Source organism: Capricornis sumatraensis, chromosome 4 (genome assembly GCF_032405125.1).
Source record: "Capricornis sumatraensis isolate serow.1 chromosome 4, serow.2, whole genome shotgun sequence".
In the NCBI taxonomy this organism is placed as follows: domain Eukaryota; kingdom Metazoa; phylum Chordata; class Mammalia; order Artiodactyla; family Bovidae; genus Capricornis; species Capricornis sumatraensis.
In genome coordinates this window covers 122,805,644-122,829,123 of record NC_091072.1, presented here as the reverse complement: position 1 = coordinate 122,829,123, position 23,480 = coordinate 122,805,644, and the positions used below count along the sequence as shown (strand labels likewise).

The 23,480-nt window shown below is 35.7% G+C and overlaps 1 protein-coding gene across 1 annotated transcript in view; it reads right to left on the bottom strand.

The window, feature by feature from the left end:
• Positions 1–23,480, bottom strand: part of IPO8 (importin 8) — a 68,169-nt gene that overhangs the window by 26,128 nt on the left and 18,561 nt on the right. The window contains exons 7-18 of the mRNA XM_068970430.1: positions 21,887–21,981; positions 21,365–21,449; positions 16,309–16,443; positions 15,339–15,438; positions 10,521–10,597; positions 10,113–10,229; positions 9,589–9,678; positions 8,004–8,169; positions 6,785–6,945; positions 6,211–6,336; positions 4,024–4,090; positions 411–536 (exon numbers count right to left, since the gene is read on the bottom strand). Of these exons, the coding sequence (XP_068826531.1) occupies positions 411–536; positions 4,024–4,090; positions 6,211–6,336; positions 6,785–6,945; positions 8,004–8,169; positions 9,589–9,678; positions 10,113–10,229; positions 10,521–10,597; positions 15,339–15,438; positions 16,309–16,443; positions 21,365–21,449; positions 21,887–21,981 (1,345 nt within the window). The remainder of the gene's footprint in view (positions 1–410; positions 537–4,023; positions 4,091–6,210; positions 6,337–6,784; positions 6,946–8,003; positions 8,170–9,588; positions 9,679–10,112; positions 10,230–10,520; positions 10,598–15,338; positions 15,439–16,308; positions 16,444–21,364; positions 21,450–21,886; positions 21,982–23,480) is intronic.

The window sequence follows — 23,480 nt, the reverse complement described above, 5'->3', positions numbered from 1 at the left end:
TCATTACCATCTGACACACTCTGTTTGCTTATTTGTCTGTTTCCTAGCCTCTTCCACCCCATACTAGAATGGAGGTGTCAAAAGGGCAAGGGCTGTGAATTTTGTTCCCTGATGTACTGCTGAGCCTAGAACATTGCTTAGAATACAGTTGACATTCAGAAAATATTAATTAATATATGGATATATACTCTGACTGCAAAGTAATTTAAGATTCAGTAGGAAATATAGCCTTCCTACTATGACCTCTATTCCTAGGGCTAAAAGCCCTACAACAGCACTACTCAACAGGAAAGGAAGAACAATTATTTTCTGATTAGTACTGGAATCATATGTCTTTATGTCAAGTGTCAAAGGATATAATACCTATCTACACACAGAACAACAAAAATGTTACATGGTCAAAGTCATACCTGTAAAATATTCAAAACAATCCTGCTGAAAAACCTCATATAATATACCTAGAAGCTGCCACATTTGAGGAGAAATACCATGGCAAGTTAAACTGTAAGCCAGTGAAAGAATTTCTTCATAGAATTCTAGAAAGAAGAAAATCTCTAGTTAGAATCCTAGGAAATAGCAAAAATTAAACACAAAGACCACACAGAAGAGGATTTAGGCTATATACTCACACATATCTTATATCTAACATACTTTTGAGCATGTGTTTCTCAGCTCCCATCTCTTGCTATCTCTATTAATATTTGTCATCTTCCATTTTTCACTAAGATCTGCCCCCTACTCAATAAGATATGGCAAAGATTTGTTTTGACTAAACTTACTTGTAATACTGAAAAGTTATATTTTTTGTGTTTTGTAATATAGAAAATAAAGTTTATACATAAACCCTTATTAGAAATGGATACAAGAATGAACAATTATTGTATGTGTCTCATGCACAGGATTTTAAATTTACAAACAATTAATGTTCTTCAGAGAACTTAATTCATCTAGGTGAAAATATCCATCTGCTGCATATATTTTTTACAAAATATATACAGAATATATTTTGCCAATTTACAAAGCTCGTAAAATTAGTACAATGCTTTTCAACTTACTTCAAGATAATTATACTTACTATTAAAAGAGTCCAAAGGGAATATTCTTGCATTTGTACATATACTTATTATTCTTACCCTAATTCAGAAGGAAATTATATCTAAATATAACAATCAGAAAACACAAACCTCAAGACAAAAATTTCAAAAATTTCCTACCATGTCTCTGAACAAAAAAGTCTAACTTCAAAGTTTTGGGGTTTTTTTTTCCTTCTTCTTATTCAAGGGAACCAATATTCACCCTGGAAGCTTGAATAAAATTTTTTTCTGTAACATTATTCAAATTTTAATATATTTAAAAGCTAGCAATACAGATATTTGCCTTACCAAAAGCAAAATAAGATAGAAATCATAGATATTGGGAAATAATTTAGGATAGACAATCACTTGAAATACAACCAATGGCCTGAATAAAAAATTTCTGAAAGTTCTGTTCAGGAAAGCAAATGCCTCTTCCTAACATGAAGCCTAAAAGAAAGAAAAGAGGCCCAGTATTTCCTTTCATGCTCTTGATGGCTACAACCTGTGTACTTTACCAGGCCACTCAAGATGCTCAAGACCAGGACTATGAATCTGAGGGAGAAACTAAAAGGCACAGAGCTTTTCCAGTTTGTTTTGTGGGAGGTGGGGAATAATTAGGAAGATCATGGTCTGTGTTGGGAGTTTGGACTATGATGGGCAGCAGTGTAGGACCCAGTGTTGAGCAAGGCAGCACAGGCCTTCTAAGCAGACCATTTTTATCGCAGAATCCTGGCTGACTCTGGCCAACTCCAGCCTTCCCACTGCTTTGGTGAGCTACCAATATCCTTCTACCAATTCCATTTATGTTTAAATTAACCGTAAGTTTTTTTCATTTAGTATCAGCTAAGACAACGGACTATTAGGGTAGGATGGTTGTACTAACTTTGACTTACTGCATAAGATAGAGCTGTTAAATCAGTAATGGCTAAGCCTGCTGCTGCTGCTGCCGCTGCTAAGTCGTTTCAGTAGTGTCCGACTCTGTGCGACCCCATAGACGGCAGCCCACCAGGCTCCACCGTCCCTGGGATTCTCCAGGCAAGAACACTGGAGTGGGTTGCCATTCCCTTCTCCAATGCATGAAAGTGAAAAGTGAAAGTGAAGTCGCTCAGTCGTGTCCGACTCTTGGCGACCCCATGGACTGTAGCCCACCTGCCTCCTCCATCCATGGGATTTTCCAGGCAAGAGTACTGGAGTGGGGTGCCATTGCCTTCTCCCATGGCTAAGCCTAGCTTTTAATAATACATGAAGTTCAAGAGTAAATTAGCAATAAAAACAGGCAAAAGAAGGAGGCAAAAGTGGGACAGTGGAAAAAGACTGGACCATGGACATAAACATGGTCAGACTGCTATGGTGGGGTCCTACATTAACAGCCCACAATATCTTCCAGAATTAGGTTTTTCTGGTTTAACCTAAAATCTTACATGACTAAATATTGGTTCAAAAAAAGGGCCATTAACAGTTCATGCATCACAGCTAAAAACACGAGAGAGATCACCTTGGCACTAGAGATGAGATTAGAGGAGATAGGCAATTGAAACTTTTCTCCTCTGCCCACTACACTCAAGAAATAGGCCCCTTTTCTTTTCTTAACATCCTGATGTTGTAATTGCCCAAATTACAAATGTGGTATAGGCAGATTACAGAAAGTTGGTATAAACCACTTCACTTTGCTTTACTTCACAGTTTTTTCCTCAAGACTACTTACTTTAAATTTCAATGGATATTACATACTTGTGACTTATTTATTTTACACGTAGTGATTTGTACCTCTTAATCCCCTTGACCTGAAATAATTACAAGCATGTAATGCACAGCACAGGGGATATAGTCAGTATTTTATAACTTTGTATATAGCATATTCTATAAAAATATCCAATTACAATGTTGTAAACCTGAAACTAATACAATATTGTAAGTCAAATGTTTTCACATGTTTGAAGTCCTTAAAAGAATATTTTTAATGGAGAATTTTCAGTTACATCTCTTCACAGAAAGGACATAAGTGAATATATTCTTTCTGAGTGTATCAGAATCTCTGAAGTTATGGTCCAGGAAGCTTCATTTTAACTAGATCCTCGGTGATTCTTATTCACATCAAAGTTTGAGAACAACTGCTTTATAGTGATGATTTCAAAAGTAAGGACTACTTTGGCAAAGCAGAGGATAATCCTCTAAAATGGGAGAAGAATGTATTAGAACACTTAGTAGAGATAAACTATTCATTTATATTTAATCTCATGTTTTACATTTCTCTTTATGTATGTAAATGTAGCACAGTAACATGTATATTGCATATAAATATATACTCAAGTATAAGTCACATACATTAGAAGTACATGCTCAGTTTTTTACTAATGGTGTGAATGATAAAAGTTTGGAGACGGCTGCTCTAATGTGGTAACCTGCTTTTGTTCCATCTTTCTATCTCTTACACTATACAGGCTACATTTCTCTCCTACCCACAAGACTTGTGGCTGGTATCTTCAAAATGCTTGGATACTATGAAAAGTTGCCTCTTCTACAAATCCCAATCAATCTATAACATCCAGCATTAACTACTGACTCTACTCAGAATTCAGGTATCATAACATAAACAGAATAACAATTAATTCACACTTCTGATAGAATATATGCCTATCATCTCACATTTTTCAATCCTAAAGTAACCTCACCTGAACCTCATCTTAGTTCTTTCTTTCTAAAACACATTTAAAATCTCTGTTCTTTAAAAACTCCAACAACAAAAATTCTTAATTGGGTATGTTAAGCTTACCTCTAAATGAAAATCTAGAAATCTAATATTAGAAAGTATATCTAAAAATTGAACAGAAGGCAAGCTTCTCTTTCTCAAAACTGTCCATCTTGTTGAATTTGAAGGGCTAAAATGCATTTTTCATCAAATTTAAAAATAGTCTCAGTTTACCTTTTATTGTATCTTTGAACTTACCAATTACATGTTTCTGTAAAACAAGATCAATGATACGTAGACAGATATTCTCTAACTGCTGAGTAACCTAAAGACAAATTTTAAACATTTAGTTTAAAATTCATCATAACCCTTAATTTAATCTATAAATTTAATATTATCCCAATAAAAATACCAATAGGATTTTTTTTCCAATAGGACCTTTTGAGAAGAGAAATTAAGAAGTTAACACTAAACTCCATGTGAAAATTAAACATCAAAGAATAACCAGGATATTCTGAAAAGTGGGCTAATGATGGAAATTTGGGTTAAAATCATAATAAAATTACAAGTTAAATTAATTCCTTATCTCATATTTTATGCCAATAGTTTAATTCCTAATATATCTAGGACTTCAATGTGAAGACATAAAAATACTAGCCATCTTTTTCAGATTTCTAATTTTACTCTTCATACATTAAGTATTTATATACATGTAAATATTTCTTTTAAGGAAATCTTGCTTTCAAAGCTTGCTTTTAGTAAGTCAAAGTTCAAAATCATAAGACTGGCAGTCAGGAGACCAAGATTCCAGTCCTTGTTTTGCCTCTAGTTACCTATGACTTTGGCAAAGCCATCTAGCTAAAGGCTTTAAGATTTTTCATCTATAGGTTAGGGAAGCTAGATCTGATTAGTGTATCTCAACTTTAACCCATTCCTCCTTTGATAATCACAATAAGGTCACATGCTCCTTTAACTTTATTTGAAATTCAAAATTAAAGTAATATCAAGAATTAAAAAATTAAAACAGAAACATAAAATGGTGGGGTTGGTTTTTTTTTTTTCTTTTTTCAAACTAATCCTGATGCTTATCCTACTACTACCCATCCTCCAGACAAACATATTTGGGAAAACTTGACAAGACGATTTCTAAGTTCTCTTCAAATTTAAAATACAAGTTCTACATAAAAAGAGAAAGAATAATCCTTAAGTATACATGCAGTTCAACTTGAAAATCTCACCATTACAGAGAGGCCCATATACTTTCAACAAGGACACAGAAATACAATAATGAATATGAAAACAAAAATTCATATTAAGTCTTTTAGGCAAAGAAAGGCCTGCCTAGGAGAAGAAAATTGAACCATTTTAAGAACCTGGTAAGCATCCATTAGTATGTGATAAACACACGATAAGTCAACAGCCACAGGGTTTAACAATGCTATTTAAAGAACCAGCACCTGCTTCCTAAGTCCCACTGTATAAAACGAGAGCTGCCATCACTGCCAAACAAGTCAACTGTGCTGGCAGAAGTAATGAACACAAATCTAATTTAAGTAAAGGCTATATAATATATAATACTTGCGGAGGAGAGCAGCAGGTTTTAGGTAGGCAATAATTGATATATTATCAGGATATATCAGTTGACTGCAACTCTAAATCTACAAATTCCCAACTCCATGAACATGAGATACTACCTGAACCTTGTGCTCTACTTCTGCGAAAGGGCACTACCAATACCCGCGCTATGGCAGGGGGACATGGTAACATTCTACCAGCTAATGGATAAGGGGAAGACAGAGGATGAGATGGTTGATGGCATCACCGACTCAATGGACATGAGTTTGTGCAAGTTCCAGGAGTTGGTGATGGACAGGGAAGCCTGGCATGCCGCAGTCCATGCGGTCGCAAAGAGTTGGACCTGACTGAGCAACTGAACTGAACTGAACGGATATGAGAGTGCTTGACAAACATCTGCGCAAATTCTTAATCCAATGTTGTTCTGGAATTCAGCCTAGGAAAGATGATGTTTTAAGCTCTTCTTCCCTTCCATTCTCAGGTATTTGTTACATCAGTATTTTGTTCTATTATTTAAAATTTGCCTCTGTAACTGAATGGCAGTCTCTCTCTATCAAGAAGACCAGACTGTGGATTCCAAACAACAGGGCTATGTTCTATTAAATTTGGTTTTCCCCCAAGCCTACCCTGGCACATAGCAGATGTGATGAACTGAACTAAGTTTAGCAAAAGAGATATACTATATACTTTAAAATCACATGCAACATTTCCCTTCAATCATTTTAATACTTTTCTTTAAAATTTGAGGGTAATTTTTAAAATCCAGCAACATAACCAGCAATTTAAAGGTCAAGACTTTAAAATTCATGACCAATGATAATATAAATTTCAGTTACTATAATGACATCATAAAACACAAGAAAATCCTACCTCTTTGTGGTCTTCTACAACTGTCAAGATAGTATCAATGGTATGTAAAATTCCCATAGCCATGACAGTCTTGTCTTCAACTTCTTCATATTCATCACTTTGAAGAACTTTGCCAAATATCTCAGCCTACAAAAATAGCAAACACATTCAACAATTAGTACTGCTACATTCACACTTCTCTATGAGAAGTGAGCAAAAGGACAGTGTCACATCTCCAAAGGCCACCACTGCTCAAACTAAGATATGCAGTTTGCCAAGTGAATATTGATGGTGGAAACTGTCATGCTTTAAATATAGCCACTTTGCCCTTATCTAGTCACTAAAGTGGAATATATAGTAGCTATTATAATCAAACAGCAAATAATTAACTTCTGGTTGCCAGTAAATAAATCCAAAATCTAGGAAAACTGAAAACTATACATTGAAATTATTAACCGTCAGAATTATTAGAGCAAATATTTTTACATTAGCATTTCAGTTACATACAAACTAAACTTCAAATTTTGGAGTTTAATTTACTTAGATTATTCAAAGCCTTTATACCAAACTAACATAAAACTACGCCCAGTCTTACCAAATGCTGAGTCATATCCACAGCAATTGAGGCTACCTCTTGGCTGTATTCACATATCATCTTCTGGATAACATTAGTAACATCATCATTTTCTGTCTCTCTAACAATGTGCAACAGCTCCTGCATAATAGGCCTTACATGTGGCTTCATATATTCCTTGGCTAATGCAATAAAAAACAAACTCAGTAAAAAATATTAGCGATTCACAAGTGAAACTTACTTGGTCACAAGGTAAATAACACAGGGTAATAGGTTCCAGATACATATGTGCCTGATGGTAAGTAAGTTATAAAGTTGTACCAAAATAATGTTCACCAATGTATCTGTTTCCCCACGAGTAATATATGGACAATCAGTCCTGCACAGTGAAGAACTCTCCTGCCCCAAATGCCAATAGCTCCCTTGAGAAATTTGCCTGAACTAATTTGAATCACATGTATCCTCTGTCATTAGCATGACTTATCAAACAGGAATATGACAGCATGATACAAGTGTAAAAACCACTTACATAAAGACTATGCCCACATTGATGATGCTCATTCACTCTTTCACCCCCATCTCCAACCACTCTTCTCCCCACATGTGTTTATCTAATATTGCCTTCCATTGGAACAGTGTTGTATAGGGATAAAGGCTAATGTTCTTCATAATGCAGAATTTACTTTTAAAGGTTTATTTGAATTTTGAACAGCGCATTCTTCGAAACAAACAAAGGAGATATGTGTTATCACTCACTAGAAATGCAACTTGCTGCTTTCAGAACGGACAGAATCACAAGAATCCTAGAGCTAAAAGGAATCTTGAAGCCATCTAGTCCAATCCCCCTAAATTTAAATATATGGCAATCTATGCCTTGACAGATCACATATCTTGCCCAGGTCTAGACAGCAAGGCAGGAGCTCAGTCAAAACTAGATTCCTAGGTCTCTCGATTCCCCATCTACCCTAATGTTTAATAATCATCAACTTGTTTCCTAATCTCAAATTCTTCTGGAAACCACAGTTAACAGACATTCCTAAAAGTGGCAAGAATAAACTCATAAAATTCTGAAGGGGCAAAAGATCAAAAACCCAAACTCTGAACTTTAAGACAAGGAAGTAAACAAAACTATTTGAGAAGACAACATCAAAATTATTATTTAATTAAAAATACCCTCTAAAAAATGTATTCTTATTCTAAATTTTAAATTTTGTTAATTTAATAATAATTTTGGTTTTACCTTGTGTCTGGTTAGAAATTAATGACTGAAGAGCAAGGGCAGCTTCAACCTTGACAGGCATCTCCTTATCCTCAATCAGGCTCTTCTTTGCTAGATCAACTGCATTTCTTAGGTTGAGCTCATTATGAAATTTCAAAGAACTGAATGCATGAAGTACCCAACAGGACTATGTTATAAGGAAAAAGTTAGTAGGAAACTATTAGGATTATGGTTTTATGTAACAATGAATATAAAAACTTCTAAGTAAAACATCTTTAATCCTACCATGTACTATTTATTTATTTGGTTTTTGGAGGGAAACATATTAGTCTCAGTTGCTAACTTCACGATTCCATAGTTCTTATAAGAAAGGCAATTTTATTACTTCTAAATTACCTTTATGCAATATCATTATTCATAAGAAAGATTAAACAGAACCCAACTTAAGTGTCTCTAAAAAAAAAATCCTGTCAATGCTTTAATAAATATTATGACTCACAACTTATTATTTATATGCAAAAGCACAAGCCAGTGTTGACATTCATTTACTGATCATCATAGCAAAAATGAATAAAATATTATTTTCCCTTACACTAATCAGCTTAGGAAACTTGACTTTTTCAGTCACAGAAGATAAAAAAAAAATTTAACCTTGTATAAATTACCAAACTTTAAACTACTGGACCACTAAATCATATTATTTTTTTAAAATCTCTACTGCATAAAATACAATTGACAGTAATTAATTTGAATGACTAACGACTTGCAAGAGACATACAATAGTCTGTAAAAATAGGAACCTACTTATAAAAATACTTGCACACCCTCTACATTTCTAACCTATATTCACACAAATATTTCTCTAGTGACTATTATCTCTTTTTAAATATTTTTATTTATTCATTTATTTGATTGCTCCAGGTCTTAGTTCCCTGATCAGGGATTGAACCCAGGCCCCCTGCATTGGGAGCACAGTGGTCCTCCAGTGGGACCACCAGGAAAGTCCCTGTCTTCTATTTATAAAATGCGTTGGTGACAAGGCATTGTTAACATATTGGTTTTAGCAAGATATTTTGTTGTGCTGATATAGTTACAAAAGTAAGCACTAGGCTGTTAAAAGTTCTATTTTTATTTCTACATAAAATATATTGCTTCCATAAATAATATATACTTAGAATACAAATAAATTTACATGGATTATTATTTTCTGCATGTTATTAAAGTATATCTAACTATCACACTAGAAATCATAATCAAGAGTTTAGCCAAAATATAATTTTCCTGCTGTTTTGGACACTAAAACTTAGTCAGCTTATGAATTTACATGGTACCACTGCTGCAGCATCACCCCTCTCACAGTATGTTCTGCATATGCAGCAAGTGAGGCAAGGGGGGGCAGCTGGAGTTAAAATCTATACATCCCTTTATTTACTAATTTGCTCTTTATTCAGCTTTTATGACTATAAAAGACATTCTCACTGACTTCATTTTGTCCCAGTGTGGTAAAAGATAAATTTGTCCAAAAGTATTTAGTTCAATAATTAACTTACAAATGAAGATTTCAAGACACTAATTTCGAGACATAATGAAATATGGAAAAACCTACTCTGGCTCGAAGGTATCCCAGGTTAGACAATAGTAATGGAAATACATGATTCTGCAACAGTAACTCCATTTGGTCCTTGAATAAACTCTTCTGTTAGGAAATAGAAATTGAGTTTAACTTATTAATGTCTTTTTCATATGTAAAAATCACTTCCTAATAAAGCTTGTTTCTTATGAAACACTTAATATACTTCTATTTAAATTTTGTAAAATTATTGACCTACATAATGCATGTTTTAAAACAAGAGAAAAATAGGCTTTAGATAGAAACTTGATATCGACTGATCTTTCTAGAAACAACCCTAAAGTTATTTTGTATCATCTTTTTTATATAACAACAGTTTCATACTGAAAAAGTGAATAAAAAGCCATTTTAAATTAAAAAAAATTAAAATGACAGAAAGAAAAATATTTAGTCAACTCAATTATGCAGAGTCAGCAATTTTAAATTATCCATAACTCATATTATCTCATCTGCCTATGCTTCACAGTGTTATTAAGTAAAGTAAATTTGAGTAGCTTAACCTTCAGTAAAATATCAGCTAGGGAACCAATCACATGCAGGGCTCCATCTTTCTTCCTAGGATCAAAGTTCGGGTCTGTTAGGATTTGATAACAGAATGCCATCATTTTTGGCAACACCTAAAGAAAAGAAATAGAAGAATCCACTTTAGTCTACATGAGCTTTCACTGCTTTACTATCATATTAAAAATGATGCACAAATTTTCAAAAATAAAGACATTTTATTGTGTTCTATCAAGCAACTACAATTAAGAAAAAATATTCCTTTTCCCTTATGAGGATACAAAAATTTTTTTAAGTTACAGATTATAACTACTAACATAATTTTTCAACTACAAGGGGCATTCACTAGAATGTCAAATCAACACAGTCACCTTTCAGTTTTGTATTTAAAAAGAATAACTACATACCTCTTTCCTTTTCTTTGCAGCAGTATATAAGAGAGTCTGGGCTGCTGTGGTAGGAGAAGCATAATCTTCGAAAATATCTAAGATTTTAGATTTTAAAAGTTTAAACCATGTTAGCAAAAATACAACTACTTATTATAGTTTAAACCTGACTGACCACTACTCCAGAACCAAGAAATAAAACAGTCCATATATAACACTGGTTATAAGCTAAGAACATATCATGACTGCTCTCATACACAACAATATTTATCAAACTCTATAGGTTGTCCTTTTAAATAATCATATTAAAACAATACAGTTCCACTGAGGATAGGAAAAATGCTTTACCTCTATCAGAAAACAATAAAAATGTATTTACTGTTTACTGTGTGCCAGGCTCTGTTCTAAGCTCTGGGGATACAAATATCAAAAAAAGGTTCTCATCTTGCTTTACACAGTAAGAGAAAGAAACAAACTGATTACACACAAATGCACACGAGTCAGTACAGCTGAAAACACCGCATCTCAGAGAGGTTAAGTAATTTGTCCACAATTACACAGTAAGCAACTAGGCCAGTATTCACATCCAGACTGTCTTAACATCAAGGCCTGAGCTCCTTCAGTCTGTTTTTTTAAAAATATTTATTTATTTCTCTGGCTGTGATGGGTCTCACTTATGGCATGTGGGATTATCGATCTTTGTTGGGGCATGTGGGATATTCTAATTATGGCATGTAGGATCTAGTTTTCTGACCCGGGATCAAAACCAGGCCCCCTGCATTGGGAGCATGAAGTTTTAGCCACTGGACCGGCAGATAAGTCCCTCTCCTTCAGTTTTTACCAAATCTAAAAACACCATTATTAATATCAGTCAATATACTTAGAAGTATTTTGTTCATATAAATAACTGCACATGACAAAAATATAAAAAGGAGACTAGTAACTGTTTCCCCCAATAGCTTTCTAAAAGTAAAATACACACACTAGCCACTGCGTTCTAGTCCACAGAAGGAAACTATTAAGGAAAAAAAGACACCACCTAGTCTTGAGTTATCCATATTCTCTTTTAATCAATAAAATGTAACACACAGAGCTCTTAACTATTATATTTTCCAAAACCTGAAGTACTTTCTTATTTAATATGAAGAGTAAGTAAAATAACAGTAGTTTTCAGAAAGCTGAACAAATACACTGCACTTATAAAAGTTCACAGGTATAGAAAAGCCAAACGCTAAAAAGAATGCCTTAAATAAGACAGAAGAAAGATTAGCAAGTAATTCTGTGCTATTTAAAGCACTGTGCATGTGCCGAGTCACTTCAGTCATGTCCGACTGTGCAGTGCTATGGACTGAAGCCTACCAGGCTCCTCTGTCCATGGGATTCACCAGGCAAGAATACTGGAGTGGGTTGCCATGCCCTCCCCCAGGGGATCAACTGGCACAGGGATCGAACCGACATCTCTTAAGTCTCCTGCATTAGCAGGTAGGTTCTTTACCACTAGTGCCACCTAGGAAGCCCATTAAAGCATTAGGAAGGGGAATTAATAAATCCTGCATTATGTATCATGTTTTGAAAAGGAAATGATAGAATGGAAGGATAAACCAGTGGTAAATACTTTTGCATTTACTATTCTCACACTTCTGCTTTTCCTGTACTTTGTCTCCAAGAGAAAGAGGCACTTCCTCACTTACCGAATCAAATAATACTAAACATAAAGCACTGTGAAAACAACATGGACCAATCATCTGGCATCTATTCTAGTAGGCTTAGTTCAGGTAACCAGAAACACATGTCCCAAGAAGAGGAAAGCACTGTGGTCACAGTCCCTTCAGCATGCCTTAGGTAATGCTAGTCTTATCATTATTTATTTGAACATTTCACTGAATGCAGACTAGTGCCAAGAACTTGCAAAGTCGTGTAGGGTTGTAGAGGAATGGAGAATGCAAAATAAAGCAAGACAGACCACCAGGTGGTCAATATTGAAATTTGATTGGCTGATTCTTTGCAACCAAAGATGGAGAAGCTCTACACAGTCAGCAAAAACAAGACTGGGAGCTGTCTGTGGCTCAGATCATGAACTCCTTATTGCCAAATTCAGATTTAAATTGAAGAAAATAGATAAAACTACTAGACCATTCAGGGAGGACCTAAATCAAATCCTTACGATTATACAGTGGAAGTGACAAATAGATTCAAGGGATTAGATCTGATAGACAGAGAGCCTGAAGAACTATGGACAGAGGTTGGTGACATTGTACAGGAGGCAGTGATCAAGAACATCCTCAAGAAAAAGAAATGGAAAAGGCAAAATGGTTGTCTGAGGAGGCCTTACAAATAGCTGTGAAAAGAAGAAAGCTAAAGGCAAAGGAGAAAAGGAAAGATATATCCATTTGAATGCAGAGTTCCAAAGAACACCAAGGAGAGATAAGAAAGCCTTCCTCAGTAATCAAAGCAAAGAAATAGAGGAAAACAATAGAATAGGAAAGACTAGAGATCTCTTTAAGAAAATTAGAGGTACCAGGGGAACATTTCATGCAAAGACAGGCACAATAAAGGACAGAAATGGTATGGACCTAACAGAAGCAGAAGGTATTAAGAAGAGGTGGCAAGAAACACAGGAAAATTATACAAAAAAGATCTTCATGACCCAGATCATCATGATGGTGTGATCACTCACCTAGAGCCAGACATCCTGGAATATGAAGTCAAATGGGCCTTAGGAAGCATCACTACAAAGCGAGTGGAGGTGATGGAATTCCAGTTGAGCTATTTCAAATCCTAAAAGATGATGCTAAGAAAGTGCTGCACTCAATATGTCAGCAAATCTGGAAAACTCAGCAGTGACCACAGGACTGGAAAAGGTCAATTTTCGTTTCAATCCCAAAGAAAGGCAATGTCAAAGAATGTTCAAACTACTGCACAATTGCACTCATTCACATGCTAGCAAAGTAATGCTCGAAATTCTCCAAGTGAGGCTTCAGCAGTACGTGAACCGTGAACTTCCAGATGGTCAAGCTGGATTTAGAAAGACAGAGGAACCAGAGACCAAACTGCCAACATCCATTGGATCATCTTAAAAGCAAGAGGGTTCCAGAAAAACATCTACTTCTGCTTTATTGATTATGCCAAAACCTCTGCCTATGTAGATCACAACAAACTGGAAAATTCTTCAAGAGATGGGAATACCAGACCACCTTAGCTGCCCCCTGAGAAATATTTTTTGCAGGTAAGAAGCAACAGTTCGAACCAGACATGGAGCAACAGACTGGTTCCAAATTGGGAAGGGAGTACATCAAGACTATATATTGTCAACCTGCTTATTTAACTTATATTCAGAGTACATCACGTGAAATGCCAGGCTGGATGAAGCACAAGCTGGAATCAAGACTGCTGGGAGAAATATCTATAACCTCCAATACACAGATGACACCACCCTTATGGCAGAAAGGGAAGAAAGCATAAAGAGCCTCTTGATGAAAGTGAGAAGGAAAAAGTGAAAAAGCTGGCTTAAAACTCAGCATTTAGAAAATAGGATCATGGCATCCAGTCCCATGACTTCACGGCAAATAGAGTGGGGAAACACGGAAACAGCACCAGACTTTATTTTGGGGGGCTCCAAGATCACTGCAGATGGTGACTGCAGTCATGGAATTAAAAGACACTTGCTCCTTGGAAGAAATGTTATGCCGAACCTAGACAGCATATCAAAAAGCAGAGATATTACTTTGCCAACAATGGTCCATATAGTCAAAGCCATGGTTTTTCCAGTAGTCATGTAAGGATGTGAGAGTTGGACCATAAGAAAGCTGAGCACTGAAGAATTGATGCTTTTGAACTGTGGTGTTGGCGAAGACTCTTGAGAGTCCCTACAACTGCAAGGAGATCCAACCAGTCAATCCTAGAGGAAGTCAGTCCTGAGTATTCATTGGAAGGACTGATGCTGAAGCTGAAATTGCAGTATTTTGGCCACCTGATACAAAGAACTGACTCTCTGGAAAAGACCCTGATCCTAAGAAAGATTGAAGGCAGGAGGAGAAGGGGACGACAGAGGATGAGATGGCTGGATGGCATCACCAACTCAATGGACATGAGTTTGGGTGAACTCCAAGAGTTGGTGATGGACAGGGAGGCCTGGCGTGCTGCAATTCATGGGGTCACAAAGAGTCGGACAGGACTGAGCAGCTGAACTGGACTGAAGTGAAGATAGTCCCTGCCCCCAGATAGCTTCTTCACTGTGGGAGAAACAGTGGTACACAAGTAACATCTTCCTATACTAACTGCCTGAGTACGCATGAAGTGATTAATTCATACTAGGAATAAAGAGGAATGAATTTGGGCAACCTACAGAGTTCAGCAGCCTCCAGGAAGATGAAAGGCTAAAAGAACCCACAGAGAACAGAGCCACACACTGGTGTCAACAAAGGTAATTTCCTTCCCCTGAGGAATATTCAGTCCCTAGGATAAGGACACAAACTATATCGCGGCATTCCTAAAATATGCAGAAATGCAAAGGATCTCCCAGACCAAGAACAAACCCAAATGTGTAGCCCAAAAGTCATAGAAAGGAATGGACTCTGTAGATCAGCATCACAAAAGAAAGAGTTGCATAGAGATGATACTGCTTCAGCATCCTTGAGAGGGTTAGATAAATAAAGTAGCTTCTCATCTCAAGACCACTGGCTCAGCCGAACATCAAAACTTTCACAAGTTTTGGAATTTATCATGCAAAGCAGAAACTCTGGGAATTTCAAAAAGTAATAAATCTACTCAAAAGTATAAATTTAGTTATACTACTTCATATAACCAGGAACTGATGAGGAATAAAATAATTTCAATTACCAAATTTCATCCTTATATACTCATATGGATCTTCCTGCCACAGTTCTTCATCCTCATCTTTATAGCACATCACAGAAAAAATCACATCTTCAGAGATATTCTAAGAGAAAAAACAAACCAATAAATGGATATAGAGTATTCACATTTGGGGAATATTAATAATGAAAGGCTTTACGAAGTCAGTTTTTCAAACTGTCATATTAATGTTTCTAACATATCTTTAAGATCTGTAATAAGATAACACTAAACAAAATCTATCCTAGACACCAAAGATAAAAGAATTTGCTTTACTTTTCAGCTACCATCTTAGAGATTACAGAATTAAAGAACGCATACTTTGAGAGGAAAAAATTTAGTTCCTAACATCTTCAAATTATCCAGTTATCTGTATGTAAATATTACTTTATTTATCAATGGTCCATAACTTTTCATTGATTTGTCCCTTATCAATGCTGAATTAATCAATGCTTAACAATGCTGAATTCTACCTTTAAGTAAAATTGATACAAACAGAAAACTTTAACTTTTGCTGTAGAATTTAACAACCTAAAAAAAGAAATAAAAACCTACAAAAGAAAATGGTCATGTATCAGGCTGCATTTCCTACAAAAGAACACTACCTTAACTACAGCCCTGGCGACTGGTTTCAAAATGCTGTTATACAAAATACCTCATTTGATCCTAGCAACTTGCAGGTAAGGAGGGGAGAAAAATACTATCTGACATATCAGAGGAAAAACAGAGGCTAAATGAGATTCCAACCAAGATCAACTCATTTAACTTGAAGGCCTCATTCTTCTCAAATATTTAAACTTCTAAACTCTTTATATGAAACAAAAGATACTCTTCTGAAATTATTAATGAAAACAAAAATATGTTAAATATAAAATCTTGGATTAGTTAACACTGACCTTGTCTAGAAAATTTTTAACCAGAGGATAATTTCGGAGACCTGCTCACTGACACTAACCTGTATGTGCGGCTTCATCTGCTTCCAAGTCACAGAATGAACAACTCCTTGGTTGAGATAGTTGAAAGCTTGCTGAAGAACACGGGGAGCTACATACTCTTTCTGCCTATACTGGTCTAAAATTTTTAGTAGTACCTACAGGAAAATAGGAAGAGAAAACATAGGAAAACAAACAATTTTAAAGTTAACAGAAGGGGCATTTTAGGCATGACATAAAATCAAGTCAGAGGTTACAACAGAGATAAAAAAAAACTAACAGATTTTTAGAGAAATAAATATTTTGTGAGAAAGCACATGAGCTTAGATAGGTCCTTGTTATACTGAACTGAAAGGTATCTCACTGTGATTTTCTGCCATTTACCCAACTTCTAACCTGTGGAAGTATTCAAAATAAGCCTATATTCTATTCCACATACTAGCTCTTCAAATAAATTAAACCTACTGTAAAATAATAGACTTGACTAAATGAACACTGAAAACACTATATCCATTTAGTGAGAGACACCATAAACAGATTTTTAATATTTGACAAAGGTGCATTTCAACTAGAAGAGAAACAAGGTCATTCAAAAAAAAACCAGTACTGGGATAGTTGACTAGGTAGCTCCTAAAAAATTAATGTAGCTCCCTAACTAAACTTCACACCAAAACAAATTCCAGATGGGGAAAATATTTCAATAGCAACAAAAAAATGAAACCATAGAATAACTAAAAGAGTGTGGAAATTTTTTATTTTATAATCTCAGACCATGGAAAGTCTTTGTAGAAATAACACAAAACTGAGTTTTTAGAATTTTAAAAAAAAAAAAAAAACTGTTTCTAAGGAAGGAACCATGTCCAAAGCCACTGCAATGACCCACGTAGGAGGCTTCACTACCACATAGCCCAAGTATTCCGGTTCCTGATCTCCAGAGTCCTTCACTACAAGCAAGCTTATCTCTCTCTCAACTGATGCATAAACTTAAAAGTGTTCTTTTAAAATACGTACAAAATTTATAAATTCAGAACATGAATTCAGTTCAAGTCACATAAAATTCAGGCTTATAAAATTTGTCAGAAGTCTTATCACTGTGGCGGATTCATGTCAATGTATGGCAAAACCAATACAGTATTGTAAAGTAAAATAAAGTAAAATTAAAATTTTTTTAAAAATTAAAAAAGAAGTCTTATCACCAAGAAACTTTCTGGAATTCAGACTAAAAAGGGACGCTACTGAACACAGTTCTCCCTAATATGGCTGTGGTTCACACGAAGCACGGGTGGTAGCAGATGAGCCACAACACTAACCAAAGGAACAGCTTTTGATTTAAAAAAAACATTAAAAAATATCAGGAATATACACCTTGGAAAATGACCAAGGTTCAGTTGATGGCATGGGTGCAGTTCAGTTTAGTTGTTCAGTCATGAGCGCCATTTTGTGAACGGCTTCCACAGCATGGATGCAACCGCATGAAATTTAAATGCGTGTATTTATACATGTTTATACATGTATAAATAATAAATATAAAAATATACATGTTTATACATGTATTTATACATGTTTACGTGACACTGAAAACCTCTACTGAACACACTATAAGAAGGCATCAATTTTAGGATGCTTACTGGGGCTTTAATAGCAGTGGAAAGAGCAGAGAGAGAGCTGACCAGCTCCGATTATCCTGGTATCCACAACGAAGTACATATTCCAGTTCAGTTCAGTCACTCAGTCATGTCTGACTCCTTGCGACCCCATGGACTGCAGCACACCAGGCTTCCCTGTCCATCACCAACTTCCAGAGCTTGCTCAAACTCATGTCCATCGAGTTGGTGATGCCATCCAACCATCTCATCCTCTGTCATCCCCTTCTTCTCCCACCTTTAATCTTTCCCAGCACCACAGTCTTTCCCAAGGAGTCAGTTCTTCCCATCAAGTGGCCAAAGTATTGGAGTTTGAGCTTCAGCATCAGTCCTTCCAATGAATATTCAGGACTGACTTCCTTTAGGATTGACTGGTTGGATCTCCTTGCAGTCGTAGGGACTCTCAAGAGTCTTCGCCAACACCACAGTTCAAAAGCATCAATTCTTCAGTGCTCAGCTTTCTTATGGTCCAACTCTCACATCCTTACATGACTACTGGAAAAACCATAGCTTTGACTATATGGACCATTGTTGGCAAAGTAATGTCTCTGCTTTTTGATATGCTGTCTAGGTTCATCACAGCTTTTCTTCCAAGGAGCAAGTGTCTTTTAATTTCATGGCTGCAGTCACCATCTGCAGTGATTTTGGAGCCCCCCAAAATAAAGTCTGGTGCTGTTTCCGTGTTTCCCCACTCTATTTGTGATGGGACAGGATGCCATGATCTTCATTTTTTGACCTTTGAGTTTTAAGCCAGCTTTTTCACTCTCTCCTTCACTTTCATCAAGAGGCTCTTTAGTTCTTCTTAACTTTCTGCCATAAGGGTGGTGTCATCTGTGTATCTGAGGTTATTGATATTTCTCCCAGCAGTCTTGTTTCCAGCTTGTGCTTCATCTTGCCCGGCATTTCACATGATGTACTCTATGTATAAGTTAAATAAGCAGTTGACAACATACAGCCTTGACGTACTCCTTTCCCAACTGGGAACCAGTCCATTGTTACATGTTGAAACCTGCACATCTGTTGCTTCTTTACCTGCATACAGGTTTCTCAGGGGGCAGGTAAGGTGGTCTGGTATTCCCATCTCTTGAAGAGTTTTCCAGTTTATTGTGATCCACACAGTCAAAGACTTTGGTGTAGTCAATAAAGTAGAAGTAGATGTTTTTCTGGAACTCTCTTGCTTTTAAGATGATCCAACAGATGTTGGCAATTTGATCTCTGGTTCCCCTGTCCTTTCTAAATCCAGTTTGAACATCCGGAAGTTCTCGGTTCACGTACTGCTGAAGCCTCACTTGGAGAATTTTGAGCATTACTTTGCTAGCATGCAAAATGAGTGCAGTTGTCCAGTACTTTGAACACTCTTTGGCACTGCCTTACTTTGGGACTGGAATGAAAACTGACCTGTTCCTGTCCTGCGGCCACTGCTGTGTTTTCCAAATTTGCTGATATACTGAGTGCAGCACTTTAACAGCATCATCTTTTAGGGTTTGAAATACAAACTGTCCAATGGGCCTTAAGGCAGAAAGCGAAGAGGAACTAACTAAAGAGCCTCTTGAGGAGGGTGAAGGAGGAGAGTGAAAAATCTGGCTTAAAACTCAAGATTCAAAAAACTAACGTCATGATATCCAGTCCCATCACTTCATGAAACAGATGGGGAAACAATGAAAACAGTGACAGACTATATTTTCTTGGGCTCCAAAATCACTGCAGATGGTGACTGCAGACATGAAATTAAAAGACACTTCCTCCTTGGAAGGACTTCCCAGGTGGCTCAAGTGGTAAAGAACCTGCTTGCCAATGCAGGAGACATAAAAGATGCGGGTTCAATCCCTGTATTAGGAAGATCACCTGGAGCAGGGCATGGCAACTCACTCCAGTTTTCTTGCCTGGAGAATCCCTTGGACAGAGGAGCCTGGTGGATTATGGCCCATAGGGTCACAAAGAGTCAGACATGACTGAAGCAACTTAGCACGCACGCACACTCCTTGGAAGAAAAGCTATGACAAACCTAGACAGCATATTGAAAAGCAGAGACATTGCTTTGCCAACAAAGATCCCATCTAGTCAAAGCTATGGTTTTTCCAGTAGTCATGTAAGCATGTGAGAGTTGGACCATAAAGAAAGCTGAGTACTGAAGAACTGATGCTTTTAAACTGTGTTGTCAGAGAAGACTCTAGGGAGTCCCTTGGACAGCAAGGAGATCCAACCAGTCAATCCTAGAGGAAATCAGTCCTGGATATTCATTGGAAGGACTGATGCTGAAGCTGAAACTCCAATACTTTGGCCACCTGATGCAAAGAACTGAGTCAATGGAAAAGACCCTAATGCTGGGAAAGATTGAAGGCGAGAGGAGAAGGGGATGATAGAGGATGAGATGGTTGGATGGCATCACTGACTCAATGGACATGGAGTTTGAACAAGCTCCAGGAGTTAGTGATAGACAGGGAGGCCTGGCATGCTCCAGACTGTGGGGTCACAAAGAGTTGGACACAACTGAGGTACTGAACTGAACTTAATGGGCCAATAAAATAATTTGTGAGAAAATTATAGCCATAGCTTTCCTGAAACACTGCAAGGTAATTTTTAGAAATGATAATCCATAAAAGGAATTACTCCATCTAAGATGTCAGGTTTTAAGTATTTAACTATCACTGACAATAAAGAAGACTAATATGCAGAGATTGATAAAAATCTAGAAACACTTTATCATTAAAGCCTTTTACTATGTCTGATTAATCTTTGTTTCCTTAATACAGCCCTGATATAGCCAATGCTCAATCATTATCAAATTTCATGTGTTGAAACAGAAACAAAAATTTCATAATTCAAATGGCAATACAGATAATCCAGTCTTCATGTCCATCTATCCTTTGTAGTTTGTAAACATTAACATCAACTTGGAGTATTTCTTAAGAGTTCCTAATTTTCACTGTATAGAAAAGTTCCCAAACTTCCACAAAAATGTGTAAGCTCTCAGCTGAAAGTCTACTTCTGAGTTCAACTCCTCTTGAAATAGATCAATTCCTATTACCTAAATCTTCCAATATAAAAACTTAAAACAAAGATGTGTAGGCTTCAAGAAATAGAGGGTAAGAAACTGATATAAGGTCAGAAAGTTAACTGAAGAACATGATCTAATACTGGTGACTGCTGTACAAGTTATCAATCAACATACTTGAAAGGGCTGAGTCCAGCATCAAGGAGGGGTATTCTTTTTTTTGTTTGTTTGTTTGGGAGGGGAATTCTGGCAGTAGCTACCCTAGTACATTTGCTTCTAAAACTGACAGTATTGCATTAGATTCCCAGAGCTGCCATTTCATCCTTAAAAATAGGTAATGTATTAATTAATATTTTATAATCTACTTTTAAATGATAGAAGTGACTTTAACTACTTTCAGTAGTAATCATCGTTTTATTTTAAAAATGTTAAGTTTATTACCTGTTGAATTCCCACTGCGTAAGTTTTCAAAAAGAATTCAGAAAATTCAAAGTATTCTTTTGTGACATTTCCTGGGCTTCCATATCTTGAAACACAAAGAGAAAATGTTTAAATATTCAGAATTTTGTAAACAAAACATGCTCATTAGTTTAAATACTTTTTGATAGATACATTCTATTGGGGCAGAAAACTAACACTTTCCCTTTTATTTAAAAGCCCTGAAATCAAATTGTGACAAGCAGCACTTAGACTCCAGGCCATACTTAAAATTTCAGACAGAAATATCATCTCTCCATCCTTTTTTACAGAGACTAGAAAGACCCAGCGAAGACCGTTCACCTCATTACGATCTCAAAGCCTATGATCACAGTGAAGCCTGCTTTAAAACAAGCACAGGGTAACTTTTTGCCCTCTAAAGAAAAATAATCAAATACCATACAGCATCAAGGGGACCTATTCAATTTTATTATATCCAATACTGAGATGCTAACCACAGATGGTAAATCTAATAACCAGAATTACCGTTCAAAGAGTCGAGCTACAATGTGTAGTGCCCACTTCTTACATTTCCACCAGACTAGTTCTGGTCTATCATCCTCATCAATCTGCAGAGTCTCCTAGGAGGACAAAACACCCAGATAAAACTCCTACAATGAAAGGGTTTATGTGACTAACAAAGGCAGAATAAATGTTGATATAAATTAAGCAATATTAAATATGAATTAAGATTGCCATACAAATGCAAGTTCTTACTTTACAGATTGCTAGGTAGGAATTAAACAAACAAAACTTCAACTAACTAGTGCTATTGTTCACATTCATCTCCTATCTTTAAAAGGCCCAAATAAGTAGAAAACAAAATACAAAACATCATATCCCTCAAGGAAACTCTCTGGGATACCAAAAAGTTCTATATCTTGATCTGGGAGACAGTAACACAAGTGTCAGTCTGTCAAAATTCACTGAACTGTTCATTAATTTCTGTGCATTAATGTGTATAAACTAAACCTCAACATAATTTGTCCCAAGATATAGACAAAGGAAGGAATATTGAGACATCTGGAGATAAACTCAAAATTTTAAATATTTTATAGTTTTTATAATTTTATATTTTTAATATATTTTTATTTTAATATAATGTTTTATATAATATATTTAATATAATTATATACACAATTTTAAAATTTTAATATATTTTAAGTTAATCTGATTAGTTATCTGAGTTAATCTGATAGATGAAATACAGTATCACATTTATTGCAGATAAAAATGAGACACCATCTCTCACCTATCAAACTGGCAAACTTAGAATTTAACAAAACAGTATCAGTCACTGTTTATTAAAGTATAAGCCAATATACTGTTTCTAGAAAGCTGTTTTCAAGATCTGTCAAAACAGAAAATTATAGCCATTACTTTCTACTAACTTTTAATAAACTATAATCTATAAAAATACTGAATCACTATGCCAAACACCTGAAACTAATATAAGATTGTGAATCAACTCTACTTCAATTAATTAATTTACTAATTAGCTAAAGATCTGTCAAAGCCTTAACACAGCAAGGAGGTTACCCAGACAAAATAATCATATATGTGCATAGAAATCTAACTACATCCTTAGAGTTAACCTATAACAAGCTAAATATCTAGCAAATGAAGCATTAAGCAAAAATGTACCATACAAAAAAATTCAAAATTGTCCAAAATATTTCTAAGAAATTTTAAGTGAAAATTAATATCAAAACAGTACCCACTCCAGTATTCTTGCCTGGGAAATGCCATGGACAGAGAAGCCTGGTGGACTACAGTCCATGGGTCACGAGAGGCAGACATGACTGACCACAAATGCATGCACACAACTGTCTACATATATATATATACTGTTTTTACACACATCATAAAATATAACTGTTCTTCCTGACAGATTTCGTTAATGCTTCTTTTTCTGTATACCCTTTTTAATCACTTTTTAATAGGATTTTGTCAGTAGAGCCTTTTTAATCACTTCTTCCTTAAAGATTTTATAGTATTTTCTGTAGGAAAAAATATGTTGTATATGAATGCAGAGAAAAAAAGAGAATGATTATCAAGTTTTTAAAATGGCTATCTATTT